We start from the raw sequence: 20,196 nt of genomic DNA, 5'->3' as shown, positions 1-20,196 counted from the left end.
TCCAACTTTGGAACCACTTGTCCATATAGGTATGACGTGCGGTGAGATTTACGATGGTTGATGCTTGTCAGCATGGTCAGACGACCTCCAAATTTCAATTTATCGGGGCACGTGTGTACACAATGATCAAGATTCAAAAGTTTCGCACATGTGCACATCATGGCGCTTGACCTCCAGGCTCCAGGGCTGCACGTCTCATTTTCGGAGCTGAAACTCTCTCCCTCCCTCTCTCTTTCCCCCCAGGACTCTGATCGCGTGCAGTGGACGGTGATTGGCCAACACTCTTACAGGATGAGGCGGTGCTCCCCGGAAAATGCGCCAACCCCCTGCTTCCCCGCGATATGTTTCATGCAACTTGATGCAAGTGACACCCGAGACAAGTGTGTCGGGCAGCGAATCGAATACGAACCGATGTAAGCGCGGTTGGCCCATACTAGGACTAGGCACCCCCCTTTTCTTTCCCCTAAGATTCAACCCATCACTGTTTCCTCAGATGCCAGCACACTGAGGCTTCTTCATATAAGGCCACCCCCAACATTTGAAACTTTCAATTCTTTTTTCTATGTGCAACCACTGAGAAGTTTTTGTAGCCACTTGGGGCGGAATTGCACTCCTTGGGCCTTGGGGCTCTGCCACCGTAAACTTTGTCAAACCCTTGGGGTCTCTGCTGAGGAAATTCCACCCGCACTCAAAACCATCTGTCACAACAGAATGTTGAGATTTGGAGTGTGGTTTCGCCACTCGATGTGAGTGGAGAGGTGTGCCATGCTTGCCAGTGGCTATGGTACATATGTTGAGACAAGTCAAGACTCCCACCGACCGCTCCAGCAATGAGTGCACCCACAAGTGCGTCACACCACGTACTACAATGCATGCCTGTACTAAATAGACTACATACAGACCTTAGTATGGGTTAAAAAGGGTCGAAAATGGACAGATCACCAGTACTTACTCTGGAAACAAACAGGTGTGTACCCACGAGGTGCATTCGACGTTTCAATGACCACACAAAGCTTCAAGGCTTAACCCGGGCATAGATGCAGCTACTACTATAGCTGAGAAGAGTATTTGCCTTAAAGGTAGCATGCTAGTCAGCCCGGATTATTACGTCCTGGAGCCTCTCAGTCAAAACGAATATTTAATGTCCGCTCTTCCAGAGAGTTTTCTTGCTAACCTTGACAAATATCAGAACCCCGGGCCATGATCTCAACTTGACTTGAATCAATTGATCTTGTCATAAAGAAAAAAGAGTTCGAGTCTAACCCTTCCCCCATTCAAAGGGCTGGCTCTTAGAAGTCCTTCCCTCCTCATTTTTCTCTTCTCAACCCCCACTATCATGGGAGAACTGATCTTCATCACCGGCGCATCTGGGTTTCTTGGGAGCGCAACTGCCGTGGAAGCATTGAGGCAAGGATACAAACTGCGGATCTGTCTTCGAGGACCGTGTAAAAAACTGGAGACCCTGCTTTCAAGATACAGCACTGATGTGGAATTTGTCATTGTACCCGACTTCACGAACGAAGCGGCATTCTCAGGGCAACTTGACGGGGTGGACTACATCCTGCATCTGGCCTCACCCGTTCCCCACGGCACAGAGAGCGAGTATTATTTCGTCGCTTCAAAGATAACGACTAACGTGCTTCAAGAGGCTACCAGAGCCAGGAGTATAAAAAAGGTCGTGGTCATGTCATCTCTTGCATCATTGCTTCCTGTTGGAGTACTCATAACTGATAGCATTGTCAAAGGTCCGTGACTACTCGTTGAGTCCATGTCCCTTGGATTGGATAGAATTCCCTTGACTGATGGAATTGAAAGAAAGCTAAAACATTTTATTTTAGAGCATAATCCCTGGAACATCACGGTGGATGAGGCCGCAGACTTCACTGTCTTCAAGGACTCTACAACGACAGCCATGAATTTATATCATGCTTCCAAGTTACTTGCTAATAAAGTGACGTGGGAATTTTGGAAAAATCGGCGCCCGCATTATAGCCTAGTGGTATTACATCCAGGCTTCACATTTGGACACAACCTTATGCAAACAAATGCCGAGGAAATCAGATCAACATCCAACGAGGGTTTTTGGCAGACAATCACGAGTGGCACACAGGCCATAGGGCTCAACTGTGTCCATATTCGAGATGTTGCCGAGGCCCAGATTAGAGCCTTGAGTCCGAATGTAGTTGACGGCTCATCCTATCTTCTTGCGCCAAACAAGTCGACGTGGAGGGAGGTCGCGGAGATTGTCCAACGAAATTACCCAGATACCGATGCAAAAATCACAGCTGGCATCAAGGAAAACCAATCATTGCCTTTTTTGTCAACCGACTGTAGTAGAGCTGAAGTCGAATTGGGGATGAAATGGCGGTCTATGGATGAAATGGTGCGAGATGTCATAGATCAGCAGCTTGCAATTTCCAGACATGTCGGATAGGAAATGGAAATCCGATATCTGATGGTCCCCGACTCCTTACTAGTATTTAGTTGCAAATTGGGGATATGCACATGTGTGGACGGTATCTCATAAAACACTGTCTATGGAACCGATCCTCCCTAGAAATATCCATTTAAACTTGGAGGGGCAGCCGCGTTGGTAGACCTTGATTCCTTGATTCCTTGGATTTTGAATTTTGAATCTCGATTCTCGATTGATAGCTAGTAGTTAGTTAGTTAGTTAGTTAGTTAGTTAGTTACTAGTTAGTAGTTAGTTAACTAGTTAGTTAGATGGGGGCCGCCAAGATGCTTACTAAGCGATAGTTGATCAACGGGTGAAACATATTAGGATCGCGGTTTCGATTCTATCCATGGTCTTCACTCTTTTCTTGCCACATCACACAACGTTTGTCATCATCGCGAAGCTTCCATTGACTACTATTGAAACCTGTTCCATAAACAATCTCACCAGACCAGAGCCCCTGCTCTCTCTGCCAGGTCCCTCTCTACCAGATCGTTATCTACTAGTTTACTCAGTCTACGGCCTTTCAAGATCACCATGATAGCCGACATACGCAGCGTCGCTGCAGGCGTTCTATCCGCTGAGCCTACGCGTGACCCAAGCTACGATGATTTTTCCTTCACCCCCTTCCTACGAAAGAGCTTCGGATTTGGCCTTGCCAGCGACGTGCCTGTCTGCAAGGCATACGGCGAGGGACATTGTCCACTGGGCCCAGCCTGCCCAGACCGACACCCGACTCCTTCTCGCGTTACCACATCCACCACTACCGCCTCTGGTCTGGCCCCATCTACAACACACGGGTCTTTGGTGTGTAAACATTTCCTGAAGGGTCTCTGCAAGAAGGGGGTGAAGTGCGAGTACCTACACGAGTACAATCTTCGCCGGATGCCCGAATGCCAGTCCTTCTCGCGGTCCGGTTACTGCCCCAACGGTGACGATTGTCTCTACCAACACGTTCGAGAGGAGGCCCGACTCCCGCCCTGTGAACACTACGATCGAGGATTCTGTGAGCTTGGATCTTTCTGCGCCAAGCGCCATGTTCGCCGACGTCTCTGTCTGTTTTACTTGGCCGGGTTTTGCCCAGAAGGCAAGGCATGTCCTGATGCGCATCCTCGGTGGACCGAGAACCTCCCTCGCCCTACCATTCGAACGGAAAAGACGGAGGAAGAACTTGAGCATGAGCGAACACTTATCCGGGAAGAGCAGGAGCGAGAGAAGGAAAGGGAGCGCGAATGGCGCAGTGAACGGGGTCGTGGCGGTGGATTTATGCGAGGGCGGTACCGCGGACGAGGCAGGGGCTGACGCGGGGGTCTTCAGAATAGAAAAGAGACGGAGAACAATCACATTCGGTGGAGTTACAAGGTTGTTGCATTTGCCTGGTGTGAAAGGTTCGATTTCATTTCAGATGAAATTTTCATTTTTTTTTCATTTTCACATTAGCAGTCCCTGGAGTTTTTTTTTTCGATTTTTTGGACTAGTTTCCTTCGTTTCATCCAAATATCATGATACCCCTGCGCAGTTGAATTATATAGCAGAACTTTTTTTTTACCTTAATTTAATCTGATTGTACGGAGTATGTGCTCAGCAGCCCAAGTCATTGGCCAAGTCCCTGCATGCCCGTTCTTAGGTAGTATTGCGCTACCATCCGGGTCCCTTCGGCTCTCAACGACCCCCAATTTTATTTTAACTTATTAAAAAAAAAAGAAAAAGAAAAAAGGTACTCCAAAGATGTATTTCCATCATGATCAAAGTCAATGACATCATGTGATTGTAACGGGGTCTTTTCTTTATAGCAATATTGTCACTAAAAACAGAATACATCAAGGAGAAATTGATTATCAATAACTTCCAATGGCAGATTTTGCGCTGATCCTGCGCTGATTCAACAACGCATAATCACACTTGTTGGGGGTGATTAGCAGTGATTATTGTGTCATTTGTCAGAGATCGGTCAGACTCGAGTAAAAGCCCCGTAAAGCCGAGTGGAGCCCAGACTGAACCAATGAAAGTCTCTTGCTGCTCTGTCATCTATGACTGATGGGGTTAGTAACTGCAATGGTGAAGCTTTACTATGCTGCTCATTGGTACCTCCTGCGCCATGAAAAACACTATGGCACAGCATGTACTCCCCAGTTGAAGCCGTTTCTCGTCAGACGCGGGGTCGTTGGTCTTATAAAGCTTTACGGTTTCCCCCTTCCAATTGATTTTAATTCCCATCCATTCTTCATCCCATTACTCCAGAGTCCTGAATCCAGGTTTCTTTTCTTTTCTTTCTTTTTTTTTTTAAAAAAAAAACATCCAATCTTTCACAATGGCTCCCAAGATTGCCATCGTCTTTGTACGTTTTTCCCAATCACAAGCTTCTTCAATGACCTTTTTGAAAGGGAAACCACTGACCTTGCCCTTTCTCACCAGTACTCCCTCTATGGCCACATCCAGAAGTTGGCCGAGGCTGAGCAGAAGGGTATTGAAGCTGCAGGTGGTCAAGCCGACATCTACCAGTATGTGTCGCCCAGCTGAGCACAAAAAGGCCCTTTGGTCTTCACCCCCCAACCAACTAATCATATCTTTAGGATCGGTGAGACTCTCTCCGAGGAGGTCCTGACCAAGATGCACGCCCCTGCCAAGTCTAGCTACCCCATTGCCGAGCCCAACGACCTCTTGCAGTACGATGCTGTCCTGTTCGGTATTCCTACCCGCTACGGTACCTTCCCTGCTCAGTGGAAGACTTTCTGGGATGCCACTGGTTCTATCTGGGCCACTGGTGGTTACTGGGGCAAGTACGCTGGTCTTTTCATCTCCACCGGCACCCTCGGTGGTGGCCAGGAGTCCACTGCCATTTCCACTATGAGCACCCTCACCCACCACGGTTTTGTCTACGTTCCTCTGGGCTACAAGCACACCTTTGCCCAGCTGGCTAACCTGGAGGAGATCCACGGTGGTAGCCCTTGGGGCGCCGGTACCTTTGCTGTAAGCACTTTTCTCACAATTTTGATTACCCCTTCTCCCCAGAATCCACCTACTAACAAGCCGTTTCTTAGGGTGCCGATGGTTCTCGTCAGCCCACTGCCCTTGAGCTGTCCATTGCTGAGGCCCAGGGTAAGACCTTCTACGAGACTGTCGCCAAGGCCCACCAGTGACTGCATGGTAGTGGCCAGTCGAAGCCCAAGACCTCGACCCTTGCTGTGGATGATGCTGCGAAGAACACTGAGCAGTCATCCCAGGGACAGCAGGGTACCCAGCCGGCTGTGAAGGAAAAGAGCAATGAAGGACCATGTGGTTTGCCTAAAAAGTGCGCCATCATGTAATTGGAGACTAATATCCTTTTCTGTATCCTTCTTTTCTTTCACTGTGGGCTTCTGCGGGGGCGTTTACAGGGCGTTTCGAATTATGATGACATGGATCTATAGCCTCTACTTTCTATAGAAGGGCAATTTCAGCTTTAGAAGACATGTTTGTTTCAACTTGTCACCTGGGAACATCAAACCATTTCCTAATATTTACACATTCAATTGATAGTACGTATTAAGCTCTTTCAAGAGTATATTTTTCGCTGTTCGCTGTTCGCTGTTCGCTGTTCGCTGTTCGCTGTTCGCTGTTCGCTGTTCGCTGTTCGCTGTTCGCTGTTCGCTGTTACGTAGTATGTAGTATGGATATTCAATATTGCCCAAAGGTACATACTAGTTAAAAGTATCGGGCGGGATTCACTGTGTACATACGTAAATACTACCAGTCTATATAGTAGTAAATATATCAATTCAATAAATATAAAATTCAACCTTCAATGTTCCAGTCGAGATGTCTTCAAGAAGACGACCGACCAGTTGACTTGAATCTAACTGGAACTTTTTTTTGACGTCTATTCCAATCCCCTCCCTTCCAGCTGTCCCAATAGTCCTGGTGAGCATTTGATTCAAGCAGGGGAGTACTCTTATTACTATGCAAAATTGCAATTGTGCATAGAATTCCGACTACTAGTACTACCTTGTAGGCGCTTGACTTTGTAAGTATAGAACAAATCTTACCGATACGTTCCACCTTTTTTTTTTTTTGCCCAGGCGTGCGGGGACGTGGAGTATGGTTCGCTGATAACCATACCGCCCATACCGCCCGCTGACTGTGACGTGACATGCAGGACAAGCTCCAAGAACAGCTGGGACTTGCGTTCCACAACCTTCTCCAGCTTTGCAACGCCCCCTCGACAAGCATCCACCATTTTTCACTACTCCCCATTTCTCATTCGTATTAGATATGGCTACTCGGCCAATCATCCTTCGATTTGAGAGTCGGAACGGTCAATTTCGAATCACTGTGAAGCCAGACGATCTCTTTCCTACCCTTCACCAAAAGGTGCGTATGGCCAATCTCTTGCTGTACGTAGTGCATATGGAACTAAACGCACTTTTGATCTTTTAGATCCTTGAAAATCTGCCATCAGAGGCAGACCCGACCTCCATCTCCCTCTCAAATAAGCACATAGGCGGCGGTGGTCAGGAAAGACAACTACAAGACCTGGACGGAGTTCCGATCGGACAAGTTGGCCTCAAGTAAGTCTCTTCACGTTGTTGCAAGATCTGAAGAGCTTTAGCTTACCTCTATAACTGTCTTCAGACATGGAGATAAGCTCTATGTCGGGTATCAAGATCGCACCTCGCAAAATGGCCCCTCCAACGGACACCAATCAAACCCCACTGAGCGTCGACTAAATGGCACGTCCGTCCCTCAGGAACAAACTATCCCTATCCGCACACAGCTGGCCTCACCGACTCTCACTACCAAGAACCCCTGGGACGTCGTCAAACAGTCTCCGTTGGATAACCTGCTTGATAGAAAGGATGGCAAGATCAAACGAAGCCAGGATCTCCGCATGTGCAAACATGGCCCCCGAGGCATGTGTGACTACTGCATGCCCATAGAACCATACGATGCCAAATACCTGGCAGAAAAAAAGATCAAACATCTTTCCTTTCATTCGTACCTGCGCAAAATCAACGCTGCTACCAACAAACCCGAAGCTGGCAGTTCCTTCATGCCTCCACTCAGCGAGCCCTTCTACCGGGTCCGACACGACTGTCCGTCGGGACATTCTCCATGGCCCGAAGGAATTTGTAGCAAGTGCCAGCCCAGCGCCATCAGTTTACAACCACAGGAATTCCGCATGGTGGATCACGTTGAATTTTCGACCCCAAACTTGATCAACTCATTGCTAGACTTTTGGCGCAAATCCGGGGCTCAGCGCCTAGGATTCCTTTATGGAACATACGAAGAATACGCTGAAGTTCCACTGGGTGTGAAAGCAGTCGTTCAAGCGATCTACGAGCCACCTCAGGTGGGTGAAGTAGATGGCGTCACACTCCATGACTGGCACAACGAGAAGGAGGTGGACGAAGTGGCTCGTATGTGTGGCCTGCAGAAAGTGGGTGTGATTTTTACAGATTTACTTGACGCTGGACAAGGGGATGGTTCCGTGGTGTGTAAGCGACACATTGACTCTTACTATCTCTCCTCCCTGGAGATTGCCTTTGCTTCGCGCCTCCAGGCTCAGAATCCCAAAGCAACCAAATGGAGTCGCTCGGGACGCTTCGGCTCCGACTTCGTGACCTGTGTTCTGACTGGTGATGATACTGGAGCAATCGCTGTCAGCTCATACCAGGCAAGTGTTTCAGCGGTGGAGATGGTGCGAGCCAACATCGTCGAGCCTTCTGCCGATCCCTCTGTCATGCTGGTACAGTCAGAGGAAGATGAAGATGTCGGCAGCAAAACCAGATATATCCCAGAGGTTTTCTTCCGCCGTATCAACGAGTATGGTGCAAGTGTGCAGGAAAATGCCAAGCCCAGTTTTCCAGTTGAGTTTCTGTTGGTGACACTCACGCATGGTTTCCCCACGGAGTCTGCACCCGTTTTCACTCACAGCCGTTTTCCCATCGAGAATCGCGAGATTATTGGAGAGAGCCAAGAGTTACGACATGTAGCTGAGAAGCTCATGTCTCATGGTGATCCTGACAAGGCGATCCAGGGTACATCCGACTTCCATATTCTGTGCTTCCTCCATGGGCTTTCTACATTTAATAAGGTCAGTCTCATATCAGAAATCAGGCGAACCTAACAACATTCAGGATCATTACTAAAAGGCTTTGGAACAACAGGATGAAACAGATCTTCTCTGCCGAGTTGCCACGACCCACTCCCCTGCCGATGGAATGCAGCTGCTGAATACCCCCGGGTGGGCAACCTTGATGACGATTCTTCAAGAGAGTGGTGAGCGCCCCCCTAAGCGCCCCTGGCCCTCGGCGGCCAACCTAAAGCGGTGGCCCCACTCATCCGCCGTTGACTCCCCTCGCTCCGTTTCCCCCAAGTCCGACGGTGAACAGCTTGCTAAAAGGTTCAAGGGAACTAGGCTAGATTGACCGCTTTCTCTCTCTTTCTCTCTCTCTCCCTCCCCCGCCTCCACATCCGCCATTAGGTTCCTTTTACCCTATCCCCCTTGCTCGATTTCGGTTTGTTATGTTCACTACAAGACCCATGGTCACTTGAGAGAATTCAAGTGTACCCGTCGAAGCACAATCTTGCGGACAATCCCTCGTTACCTCGAAATGAAAAATATTCCTCGGACGGTGCCGGCTTAAATGGATGCGGTGGGAGTGTAAGGAAATGCGAGGCATGCATGGATGGCAGCGTGGTGCTTTTCTATTTTTATCTATTATTTTTAAGATTTTTTATTACCATATTGACAGCTTCTCATTATAGTACAGTAAGGGGTAGCTTTTGACGGAGAGTCCATGATACCCGGGGGTCTAAACGCACTTGAAGGGACTAATGTACAGTACCACGTCAATACTTTACTGGGTGATTGTTCATTCAATTCAAAGTATAACGACAGTGACATGAACATCCCGTATCATGTCCGCTTTTATCAATCCATACATTCCTGCCAGTAACTACTGAATTCCAAACTTACAAGGTTCAATTCTGCTGTAAAGGGAACATTGAATTGGTATGACATCAGGGCTGCTACCAAAACGATGATTCTCCTTAAGGCTGGAGTATTTTGCTTTGCTTCAAAATGTCTCGCAGTCTACGTTCCAAAACTCTTCGACCCTCCGCATTGGCCCATATCTCATGCGGAGCATCATGAACAATATCCCAGGAGAGAAGCCTCTTCGTGATATGAGAAAGATCTTCTTGACGATCCGCCCACTCCGGATTGTTGCGAACCTCCTGCCCAGAGCTAACCACCACCAACGGCGTTGTCCCCATTTGAATATGGCGAGCGGATTGAACTTCAGTTGCGGTCATTGTGACTGCCACTAGGCTTTCTTGTAACTTGGCTTTGATAAATTTGTCCGATTGGTACGCAGATCGCCCGCTTATCCGATCTTCGCGGGTACGGCCTTGTATCAAAGCGCCAGTCAAGCGATCAAGTCCTAGTGGAGAGATGACCCCTTGAAGCCACAAGGCAAAGCCCCGATCAGCCTTTCCAAGGTCATTTAAGTAGGCCTCGTGCAGTGGATCGATGAGAAATATGCCGCTCACTTCAAAAAGATGGCGGCTTGCAAAGAGTCGGGAGTACAGACTGCCGACCCCAGCAGAGACAACAACCCAAGGGCCAGACTCATCTGCCAAAGCCAGGGCCTCAGAAAGGGCATCTATGGCCATCCCTGCAGAATGTGGAGAAGGGGCATTGTCTGACCAACCTAACCCTGGTCGATCCCAATAACAATACCGACTTATAACTCCAGTTCGGTATACATCTTCGATGAACGGTTGCAATCCATGTTCAACGGGATCGTAGTCGCCCTCGAGCAAGATAGTAGGTTCATTAGCATTCTTAGTGGTACGATTACCCACACATGCAATATGGACCTGGTATGTGTCGCCATGAACATAGTAACGCTGACCAGGAGGCTCAAGTGATGCATCAAGAGAACGGAGGGTCAAGGTTGCGGTGATCAAGACGGCGGCAACCGTCATGACCACCATGACAAGCATCTCGACCAGCACAGCTAGCCACTCCCATAGGGAGCGGCGTGTCTCTTCCCGTCCGGTGAGTCTCTCTTCTTCTTCTCTTTTACCCCACGCCACGGTGTGGTTCTGGATGACTTGGTACAAGGAGATGGCGGCTGCCCAGGCAATGGATGCAATGCCAACCCAACCTTCTTCAAGTCGAATCCGTGGCATGGCCAAAATAACAGTCAAATCCACCAAGAGCAATACAGTCAAGATACTGCCCCATATAGTGATTGGCTTCGAAGGTACTGCAAAGAAGAGCAAGCCGAGTACCAAATACCCCGTCGCAAGAGTAGTATATGAAAATGCGAAAAAACCCGAGCCACGAGTGTGCATCGTTGGTGTGCTAACAAAGATGGATATTAATAAAAATGTCCACCACATAAAGCTGATCGCAAGGGCTAGTAGAGTCATAGCACGCAAAGCGCGCACACTCCACACATTATAAGGTGACACCTTCAAATGAATATAGACGTCTCATATTAGCTAGAGATTCCTCCAAGGGTTGACTGTCTCTCTCTGCCTCTGCCTCCGTCTCTTGTTTTTGTTTTTGTTGTCTGGCTTCGAAGGAGTTTGTACTTACTGCTGGGTCATCAGGGCTTAGGTATCCTTGATCACGGCTTGCTGCAAGTAATCCTGTACGCTCAGTTGGACGTGTTTGATCATCCGCATTCTGGTGCTCTTCATGCTCAGAGCTTGGATCTGGCTCTCTATCGTTATGCCTGTATCCCCATGTGGAGTCCATCGTGGTGGCTTAATAAATTTCATCCTTTTTGAAAGATCATGATTAAAAGAAACAAGTTATAAACAAGTGATACAACGTGAAAGTACAGTATTTGGACCTCATATGTCTGACGTCATACATTATTGATGTCCCAATAAGCAAGAAAAAAGGATGAAGACATTCAAATGAAAAGCTTGGAAGTCGTCATGAGATTGAAACTCACCAATAAGATGATACAGATGTAAATGATAACCAGCAAAAGGTTTGTTCCAAGGTTAGTACTAGTTAGTAGTTAGTTAAGTTACTAACTAATGTTGAGTCTTGACTCTTGACTCTTGACTCTCTGTTCTTAGTCAGCACCATCGCGGGCCCGCGGCTCAGTCAACTTCAGTTAACAGTAGTACTTTACTACAAATACAATAGTGCGATGTGAATGATTATTCTGGCTTGCATCATTGTTGATATTCACATGCACCTTGAAATTGATGCAGCTCCTCTCCAATCTATTACCCCATCACCGCTTTGACTTGAATCGCGCTTCGTGGTTGATTCGTCCTCGGAAGCCCCAAGTTCAAAGTTGTTGACCTCTTCGATCCATTCGCCCCGCGCCCGATGAGCGAACTCCAAAGATCCTTTGCCAAACCCAAATTGGCCAGATCGCTCTCAGAGGTATTAATGGCAGAACAGGTTGGTGTACTGAATGAGAGCCCAGATGAGGATAGCTCTTCGACCTCCTCATTATCATCCACGGGTACATTAGTTCCGTCGCCAACGAGACATCTTTTCGCCCGAACCAGAAATATGTATGTCAGTCTATAGGACATGTGTGTTTTCACTCTCATACAAATTTTGTCGCGCAGCGTGCGTGGAAAATTGGGATCCAACATCTTCGAGCTCTTACTCGCGGCACCGTGAAATCTTGGAACATTGAAGGCATTTGGCTAACATGCACCTCCAGACAACCAAGCCAATCCCTACAATGGACAGACTTCTTTGAGCAAGACCTATTCTTGACTCAAGAACTGCAGAATCTGCATATCATCCATCATGTCTACCTTACCTCGCCAAATCCTTCAGGTCCACTCTTCGTGATGCATCACGGTGCAGGCTCCTCCGGCCTCTCGTTCGCAACATGCGCAGGGGAGATCCGGAAAATCCTCCCGAAGGCTGGCGTCCTATCCATTGATGCAAGAGGTCATGGTCGTACAATGATGATCTCCAATCCGGGAGATTCTCATACGGAACACCCCTCTATCGCGACAGCTGCGGAAGCTGAGGCCGCAAGTCAGATTGAACTAGATTTGAGACTTGAAACATTAAGCCGGGACCTCGTCTATGTGATTCGCAAGACCCAGGAGCGAATGAGATGGGAAACATTACCAGAAATCGTCCTTGTTGGTCACAGCCTGGGTGGAGCTGTTATTACCGATGTCGCTAAAAATGGCGAGCTGGGTCTGAGTGTCCTGGCTCATGCGGTATTAGACGTAGTTGAGGGTGAGTTTCTGGCTCCTGAAACATGCTTTCCATACACTGAACTAGTAATAATGTATAGGCTCTGCCATGGATGCACTGCAAAGCATGGAAAAATACCTTTCGACCCGACCGACCCGCTTTCCATCCCTAGAATCGGGAGTTGAATGGCAGTATGGACTACTTCTCTATAACACCCCCCTCTTCCGTTTTCAGTAGCACACTAATGCTAGCCCGTGAACTGAATAGCACACGATCCCGTACAATCCGAAACACCACCTCTGCTCGGGCTTCTGTTCCTTCTTTAATATATGAAGAAGTTCAACCAACCGATCCCTCTCGTCCTTGGGTCTGGCGCACCAATCTATCTGCAACCAAACCATTTTGGGAAAATTGGTTTATTGGCCTGAGTAGGAAGTTTCTCGAGGCGAGGGGTGGAAAACTCTTGCTCTTGGCAGGGACAGATAGGCTGGACAAAGAACTAATGATTGGTCAGATGCAAGGTATTTTTCACTCATCTATGCCTTTGTGCAAAGTTAACGCTCAATTCCTTGAACAGGAAAATATCAACTCCAAGTTTTTCCGGACGCAGGCCACTTTTTGCAAGAAGATCAACCCACGAAGACAGCACAGGTCCTGGCAGACTTTTATAAACGCAACGATCGCAGTGCGTTAGTACTGCCGCGAAAGGTAGCAGATATGCAAGCCACCTCTGCCATGAAAAAAGGAGTCGGCGCTTCATATTGGGATAATACTCAGTCCACAGGCAGATACTAGTGCTAGTAAATAGTACAAGTAATCCATACATGTATGTTGAGAAAAGGGGTTTCAAGTTAAAAAAACCCCCCTCGACCCTGTTTCGAGCTCTTGAACTCTTGAGATTAATTATTTAAGGTGCAACCGCCATGAGCCTCAGGGGCAGAGTAGCACTTGTAGCGATAGTTTGAGTGCGACTGCGTCAATTCGTAACATGTGTACAAAATTTGATCTAGGGAGACAATGTGGGGATTGCCTAAGCTTTGTCTGCCCGTATTTACTCAACAGCTAATGGCGATCATCACATGACTTTCGTGTGTGTAGTTGTAGAAAAATCGGTAAAAATAATTATAGGTATGCAGTAGAAAGAGAGGCTACACTGCAATAGCACTTGGATTGGCGACTTTGGATGCCGCGGTAAGATACATGGAAGCTTTTCAAAGAAAGAAAATGACTGTGAAAGAAACCTGCGCCACCGTAGACCATAAACGCCAGATCACGTTCGAGACAACACCAAAATCTCGAAGAGGATGAAAAAAAAAATACTCGATGTAATAAAAAAGAAGGGGCGGGCGAGCAAATGAAATAGGACATGCAGTGAAGAACCGGGGGTATCTGCGCCGAATAAAACGGCCATGTGGGACGACGGGACTGCATAGTAAAAAGTAGCCTTCGATGCGCACGAGCTCTAAGGGAGGTAGGCACCACCAGCGACAACCAGGTTCATGTTCGTGAACTTGACTTTGTACAAGGTGGTCTTTTTAGTTGGGAAGGCACTTATCTGGTCAGGAGTCACCACGACATCCTTGCCTTTCTTTTTCTTATTCTGAGCGGCAGCGGCCCCCGCCGTGGCATTGGTAGCATCAATTTTGGCTGCGCCAGAGCCTTCACCAGTCGTCCGAGCCTGGGTTGCGTCTTGGGGACCAGTAACGTCCCAAATCCGGACAGTTCCATCTGCGCCACCCGAAACCAGCACAGTCGACTCAACACTCCAGCTGAGGGACCAGATCCCACCCTTTCCATGTCCACGCATGCGCTTCAGCAGTCGACCAGGAGCCAGGTCCCACAGGAAGATTGATCCTTGATCGTCTGCAGAGGCAAGGATCTTTCCATCCCGGCTGCATTCCATGGCAGTGATGTTGCCGGTATGCCCGGTGAACATGCGCACCGCATTTCCAGTAGTGACGGCCCACATCCGCACGGTGTGATCGCAGCTAGCAGTGAAGATGTACGCAGAATTAGGGTGAAAGCAGACGCAATCCACATCTTGGTCGTGACCAACAAAGATGCGCTGTTGACGGATATGATCTGTGACCCAGAGACGGGCAGTCCGGTCAGAGCCCCCTGAAACAAAATAGTGGCCAAATGGTCCCCAGCAAAGGTCCCAGACAGGGCGATCATGACCTTTGTAGACAACCATGCATTGCCAAGTATCAAGAGACCAAAGTCGAATGGTCTTGTCCGCAGAAGACGAGAGGAGGAAACGAGCATTGGTAGGCACATAGTCATCGGGGGCCATATTCTCAGCGCGTGTAGCTGACGGCTGAAAGGCAACCGCATAAACAGGGCCAGAGTGGCCAATCAAACGACGGGAATTGGCAGGGGGCTGGTCATCCAATTCTGGATAGGCGGCTTCAATGTTATTGCCATCAAGAGTCCACACACGGATATATGAATGCTCGAAACCAGCAGCCACAAGGACGTTGTCATCTGAGAAATCAAGGCAGTTCATCCTGGTGGGTATGTTAGTACACCAAAAAGAAAAAGAAAAAGAAATCACGTTGAGCCCAGAGAACTTGCCCGTCATAAGTGTTGTGGAAAGTGAACATGCACACGCTAACACCAGGGCCCACGCCGCCAGTGCGCCCCTCAATCTTGTATCGATCCCGGTTTTCCTTCACCTTCATGGTCTCGATACGGACATCGCGAGCAGTGGAGGGCGGGAAGGGAATATCAGCGCGGGTGGGTGCCTCGTCATCTTCCTCCTTTTTGATCATCTGCTCAAACTCCTGGACAAGCGTGTTACGCCCGGCGATCGGGGGTTCTCTGGCATCCTCGTCGGCGAGTTCAGCCCGCACGTCTTCTTCCATCACTGGCTCCATGGGCATCTTTCCCAGGCGAAGTCGTGGCAGGGTGCCCGCCATGGCAGGGTTGTCCCCAGTGTAAGCCGAGCCGGGATGATGACCAGGTATACCTTCATCCTCGGCAGGAAACGACTGACCTGCTCCAATCTGACCCAGCATAGTAGCAAAACTGAACCTGTCATCGGCGGCGCGGTCCATGGTCTTGACAGTGCAGAAACTGCTGAGGATTGCGTTCATCACGGATCCTCCTTCTTTTTCCTTGTTTTCTAAGAATTGCAGAAGGTTCGTGTATGCGGGATTGCTGAGAACGACTCGATATTTGTTAGTGCGGTAGAGCTTGGCGACGGAGTTGCTCTGAACATGCTCCGGCAGACTGATTGGTTCAAAAACACGGACATCATCTGTATGTTCCGGTAGGAATATGTTTTTGTTGGCCTCAAAAAACTGCTTTGCATCCTGTGGGTAAAAAGAAGTGATCATATTCAGGAAAGAGTAGACAAAGAGTGGCCACAAAACTCGGCGAAGTTCCGGCTACATTGTTGTCAGAGTGGTTTGGGACTCGAGAACTCGGACATTACTAACCTTGTACAGATCAAGATTTTCCTCGACCCATGTCTTCAGAAGATCTAAACAACAGGTCAGAATGTCTTTCTGCCACGGGTGAGGGCCGATGATAGCTTACCAAAACCCTGTTTAAACTTAGGGCGAGCATCCTCGCCAAGAGGAGGTAGAGGGCGGCCATCAATTTCTTGATTTGCTGATTCCATCCGCAGCATGGCCTCTGTGCGGCTGTAGCCCTTCTTGGCTAAGTAGTCAATGACCTACGTAAGATCATTTAGTCAGTTGTGAAACTTGAATTGTGGCAAATGCCATGGAACAGACAGTCTGGCTTTCAATGGGGTGTTGAGGCAGGGGAGTGGTCAGATCAGGGCTCTGTCCAGTTGGAATGGCCTGTGTTGAATTGGGCTGCACGGGCTGTGATGTTTGCAGATGCGGGCCAGCATCTGAGGACCCCGCTTGATCAGCAGGCTCATAATGTTGGGGTGCAGCAGTGGCTTTTCTTGTTTTGGCATTAGGCCTGGACCGGCCACTTTTCCTTGGGGCCCGTCGAGCCATGTCTTCAAGTTGGTTGGGGGACGATAGATGAATTGCCAAATTTGAAGCCAAGGGCACGAAGATGAGAGGATGAGAGAAGGAGGATATCACAGCAGAGAGGAGTTGGAAAGAACAAAATAAAGTGAAGTTGAAGGATCAATCTTCGAACGTGAACGCGTCAGAAACAAAAGCGAAGCCAGTCTACTACTCAAACACGTGTCTGGCCAAAAAGCACACTTGGCCGCTTTCTGTAGTTGAGATAGACCATACTTGTCACTAGCCTAATTTCATAAACACCAGGCTATCCCAAAGGCAATCTCTGTTTGGATGACATCAAAGCCCATACTCCAAAATGAACATTACTATCCGAAGAAACAGGAGGTGCAATATGACACAACGAAAAAAGAAAAGAAAGAAAAAACAGATCAGAATGGAAAGTAAGAGTATGATATTTACTCCCACTTCAGCGATTCAAGGGTAGAATGGACGATGATAGTACTGATATATGGAGATATCACTCACAATTTGGTTCAAATTCTGCTGAGACATCGCGCCACTCTGAGGAGGCGGCGGGCCTGGGGTCGGCGGCTGATGTACTGGTGTTCCAGACAAGGGCTGCTGGGAATTCATAGGCATCCCACTGCCATTTGCACCGGGTCCCATACTACCGCTACGCGGCACAGGGCTAGGGGCGCCGCCAGGGGCGGACATGGTGGTTAATTGGAGAGGGGCAACAGTGGGCAATAGGTAATAGAGAAACTGTGTTTTTAACAGAGAGTGTTTATAGCTCTATAAATTGGAAAGAAAGGATGAAGTCGTTGTAGATGAGATGCAGAGGTACACGCCGGCAAAGTGAATTTGATATCTTTGAATGGATCGTGAACGCATCTGGCATTAATTCACCGCCTTCTTCCCCGCCAAGAATAAGATTGATTTGTGCACGTGATGACCCGAGCTTTTGAATCTCGATTGTTTGATGTAATGGGAAATGAAGCACTGACTTTAAATCGGACTTGGAAATCCCTTCAAGAGGCAAAATTCCCTCCAGTTCTCCTGTGGCAAAACCTGACAACAAGATATGGAGTACCCAGTGCAGGCAGAAACCCAGACACAGACATTTAGCTCTGCAGATCGTATCCGCCAGCTGAACGATATTGACAAGGTACATTTGAGCTTCCCAGAGATTCAAAACCCATATACTAACTCGATTTTGCCAAAAACAATACAGGATGTGGCAAAGTTGATTCACTCTGCTGGTCTTGCAATCCAAGCTTTAACAAATGCGAAGCCAGACTCGCCGTCGCCTGCCCAAGACGGCTCCCTCGATTCACATAAAACCCAGTTCAAGGAAGCCACTGCACAGTACTTTGCTCTCCTATCCTCTATCGATGTGCGCCTTCGACGCCAGGTCTACGCTCTAGATGAAGCTGCAGTTCTTGGGCCTGAGGTTAATTCCCGCACAGGTGATGCGACCGGGACGGGCGCAGGTGGTGGAACTGGGACTACTGCGGGATCTGGTGCCGCTGCCAACCCTCTGGACATCAGTTGGCTGAACAGCCGGAAGGACACAGTTGGGAAGGATAAAGAGGCAGAACTGTGGGCATCAGCTCGAGAGTTTGTTGAGAAATTGGACCGCTCTTCGGTTTCAGCTTCGCAGAGCTCCGGCAAACGTGATGAGGTTACCGAGGAGATGCAGGTCGACTGAGTTAGGAGATTCCCATTTTCCATTCCAACTCTTGGCTTATCGAGGAATGATTAAGGAAACATTTGCGTCTTAAAATGATACCCCCAAGTTACCAATACGTTGCGGCCTAGCATTTCCACCTATCGTTCTCACACTGGAAGTGTATTCACTAGAATAATTCGGATCAAGCTCCAAAGATTCATTTCGCGGATGAATATTGAACGGATCATATTCGTGAGACTAAAGCGATGCAATTACACTGGGAAATGGAAACCAACAAGACATTCATCGCAGGGCCCTCGGAGGCATTCAACGCATTAAGATTGGAGAAGAGTTCAATGTTCTATTTTTGCATGGACTTGATCATCTCCAATTGGGTTGCGCGATCTTGATTCGTCTTTGAAAGTGGTGTTAGGCCTAATAAATCGATGATCACATTAGCACTCCCGCTAGAGCAGTAAATGAAGCAAATGGGGGATGGAATCACTTACTTCGAAGCTCACCCACGACATCCTTGGCTTTGCCAAAGTAAACCTCCTCTAAAATGTCGTAGCTATGTCAGCAACCTGAAAGATTTCATGCATGCATAAAAAGCAACTCACGTAGCAAGTTTCGCATCTTCAATTCCATATCCTCTACTAATCTGCCCACATTTGCGACATGGCTTGCATCCGATTCCACGGCCAGATCCACCTCGACTTGGCGGGTCATGTTCCCGCTCAGGTCCATCTCACCTAGGGCCGGACTGGAGTTGGCAAGATGCAGGATGACCGTGCTGGTCAGTTTGTAGTGGGACATGCGAGCTCGATCGGTGGCCTCGAAAACGTGGATGCTGTCCCACGCGCCCGAGCTCTGGGAGCCGGGTGTTACCCCTGGGACATGAATTCATAAGCTACCGGACATTTCACATGTGTTTCCTTCCGCTGTCCAAAAATCAACATACCCTTCTTCAACAGAACCACCCCCGCAAACCCGTCATCTAGATCCCAAAAGTAGACACTGCCGACACCGCCCTCGTAGTAAAGCTCCCGGTAAACATCAAAGGCGTCATTGGCAGCGACCTCCAACTTGCGCACACGCTCACTCGGGACAGTACCGTCATCAAGCGGGGGGTCAAATTCATTGCTCCAGGGTGACCGGTAGCTATCTCCGTCGCGATTGTAGTCGCAGAGGAGGTAGTCCCGGTTCGTTTGTTTGCATCGGCGAATCTCCAAAGGCTGGTCAACTGAGGAGAGGAGATCTTCGGTGAGATCGGGGACAATGGTTGTAATGGCTTGGAGATTAGCCTTGGTATCGCGGGGGTTCAGGCGGCGAAGGAGGTCGCTAAGGAGGAAATGGTCAGCTCAGTGCACCTAACATGCGGGGGTTGCTGCAGGAGAGCGAGTTGCGGAGCAAGGCTTTGGAGTAACTGGCCGTAGATTATCGAAGAAGATGGAGGAGGAATGCATATTCGTACTTACAGAGCACTGTCAAACTGTGCGTCGGCCATAATGAGGGAAGGAGTTGTTTATGTATTTAAAGGTTCCAACTTGAAGGTTGACAGGTGATGTTTACCACTAGCTGCGGATGCTGATTGAGAGGAGAGGTGCGTGGGCCCTGTTAGGGTAGGCCGTCGCAATACGATCCACCGCAGACTTATGATCTCCGATTCTCCGATCTTTATCCTTCGCCTGTAAATTCCAAGGTTCCAAGGGAACGGGGAATTTTTGAAAAGAACCATTTCACGTTATAGCATCGGAATGCAAAAGAAGTATCTCAGGACCATCTGAACAAAGCAAAGCCTCGTTACCAGTACAAGGTGTTGGTACTAGTACGCAAAACATAACATTCAACTGGAGTTCCACTTCACCGCCAACGCCAACCATGTGTTTTCTGGTACCCCACTTGATACATCACTCCCTTGTGAAAAGCCATGCCCCGA

At 48.5% G+C, this 20,196-nt stretch overlaps 9 protein-coding genes across 9 annotated transcripts; 6 read left to right on the top strand and 3 right to left on the bottom strand.

Annotated features, from left to right (window-relative positions):
• Positions 1 to 1,336: 1,336 nt before the first annotated feature.
• On the top strand, positions 1,337 to 2,434 carry N7466_003603 (ketoreductase sphI; the record flags this gene model as incomplete). Its single annotated transcript, XM_057163000.1, has 2 exons — positions 1,337 to 1,745; positions 1,839 to 2,434. The coding sequence occupies 2 exons, from the start codon at positions 1,337 to 1,339 to the stop codon at positions 2,432 to 2,434; spliced, it is 1,005 nt and encodes a 334-aa protein (XP_057021681.1).
• A 558-nt stretch (positions 2,435 to 2,992) lies between these two features.
• On the top strand, positions 2,993 to 3,757 carry yth1 (cleavage polyadenylation factor RNA-binding subunit YTH1; the record flags this gene model as incomplete). Its single annotated transcript, XM_057162999.1, has 1 exon — positions 2,993 to 3,757. One exon carries the CDS (start codon positions 2,993 to 2,995, stop codon positions 3,755 to 3,757), a length of 765 nt encoding a protein of 254 aa, XP_057021680.1.
• A 1,009-nt stretch (positions 3,758 to 4,766) lies between these two features.
• Positions 4,767 to 5,763, top strand: N7466_003601 (NADH-quinone oxidoreductase; the record flags this gene model as incomplete). Its single annotated transcript, XM_057162998.1, is given in 6 exon segments — positions 4,767 to 4,793; positions 4,871 to 4,919; positions 4,935 to 4,956; positions 5,029 to 5,425; positions 5,497 to 5,574; positions 5,614 to 5,763. The coding sequence occupies 6 exon segments, from the start codon at positions 4,767 to 4,769 to the stop codon at positions 5,761 to 5,763; spliced, it is 723 nt and encodes a 240-aa protein (XP_057021679.1).
• A 943-nt stretch (positions 5,764 to 6,706) lies between these two features.
• On the top strand, positions 6,707 to 8,862 carry npl4 (nuclear protein localization protein 4; the record flags this gene model as incomplete). Its single annotated transcript, XM_057162997.1, has 4 exons — positions 6,707 to 6,805; positions 6,872 to 7,002; positions 7,067 to 8,528; positions 8,602 to 8,862. The coding sequence occupies 4 exons, from the start codon at positions 6,707 to 6,709 to the stop codon at positions 8,860 to 8,862; spliced, it is 1,953 nt and encodes a 650-aa protein (XP_057021678.1).
• Positions 8,863 to 9,487: 625 nt separating this feature from the next.
• N7466_003599 (DUF2417 domain-containing alpha/beta hydrolase) lies at positions 9,488 to 11,207 on the bottom strand (the record flags this gene model as incomplete). The annotated part of the gene is made up of 2 exons (XM_057162996.1): positions 9,488 to 10,918; positions 11,046 to 11,207. 2 exons carry the CDS (start codon positions 11,205 to 11,207, stop codon positions 9,488 to 9,490), a joined length of 1,593 nt encoding a protein of 530 aa, XP_057021677.1.
• Positions 11,208 to 11,798: 591 nt separating this feature from the next.
• ppe1 (putative ribosomal protein/carboxylic ester hydrolase (Ppe1)) lies at positions 11,799 to 13,332 on the top strand (the record flags this gene model as incomplete). Its single annotated transcript, XM_057162995.1, has 4 exons — positions 11,799 to 11,989; positions 12,145 to 12,680; positions 12,739 to 12,829; positions 12,906 to 13,332. 4 exons carry the CDS (start codon positions 11,799 to 11,801, stop codon positions 13,330 to 13,332), a joined length of 1,245 nt encoding a protein of 414 aa, XP_057021676.1.
• A 768-nt stretch (positions 13,333 to 14,100) lies between these two features.
• N7466_003597 (putative transcription initiation factor TFIID subunit) lies at positions 14,101 to 17,302 on the bottom strand (the record flags this gene model as incomplete). Its single annotated transcript, XM_057162994.1, has 5 exons — positions 14,101 to 15,122; positions 15,256 to 16,027; positions 16,079 to 16,122; positions 16,179 to 16,317; positions 17,114 to 17,302. 5 exons carry the CDS (start codon positions 17,300 to 17,302, stop codon positions 14,101 to 14,103), a joined length of 2,166 nt encoding a protein of 721 aa, XP_057021675.1.
• Positions 17,303 to 17,669: 367 nt separating this feature from the next.
• On the top strand, positions 17,670 to 18,296 carry N7466_003596 (mediator of RNA polymerase II transcription subunit 11; the record flags this gene model as incomplete). The annotated part of the gene is made up of 1 exon (XM_057162993.1): positions 17,670 to 18,296. One exon carries the CDS (start codon positions 17,670 to 17,672, stop codon positions 18,294 to 18,296), a length of 627 nt encoding a protein of 208 aa, XP_057021674.1.
• A 322-nt stretch (positions 18,297 to 18,618) lies between these two features.
• Positions 18,619 to 19,764, bottom strand: cap2 (F-actin-capping protein subunit beta; the record flags this gene model as incomplete). The annotated part of the gene is made up of 5 exons (XM_057162992.1): positions 18,619 to 18,692; positions 18,767 to 18,814; positions 18,878 to 19,147; positions 19,219 to 19,598; positions 19,736 to 19,764. 5 exons carry the CDS (start codon positions 19,762 to 19,764, stop codon positions 18,619 to 18,621), a joined length of 801 nt encoding a protein of 266 aa, XP_057021673.1.
• Positions 19,765 to 20,196: the final 432 nt, after the last annotated feature.

Source organism: Penicillium verhagenii, assembly GCF_028828195.1.
Source record: "Penicillium verhagenii strain IBT 33310 chromosome Unknown utg000005l_segment0_segment0, whole genome shotgun sequence".
NCBI classification, from domain to species: Eukaryota; Fungi; Ascomycota; class Eurotiomycetes; order Eurotiales; family Aspergillaceae; genus Penicillium; species Penicillium verhagenii.
Note: the sequence above shows the minus strand (reverse complement) of the source record. Positions and strands in the feature narration are given on the sequence as shown.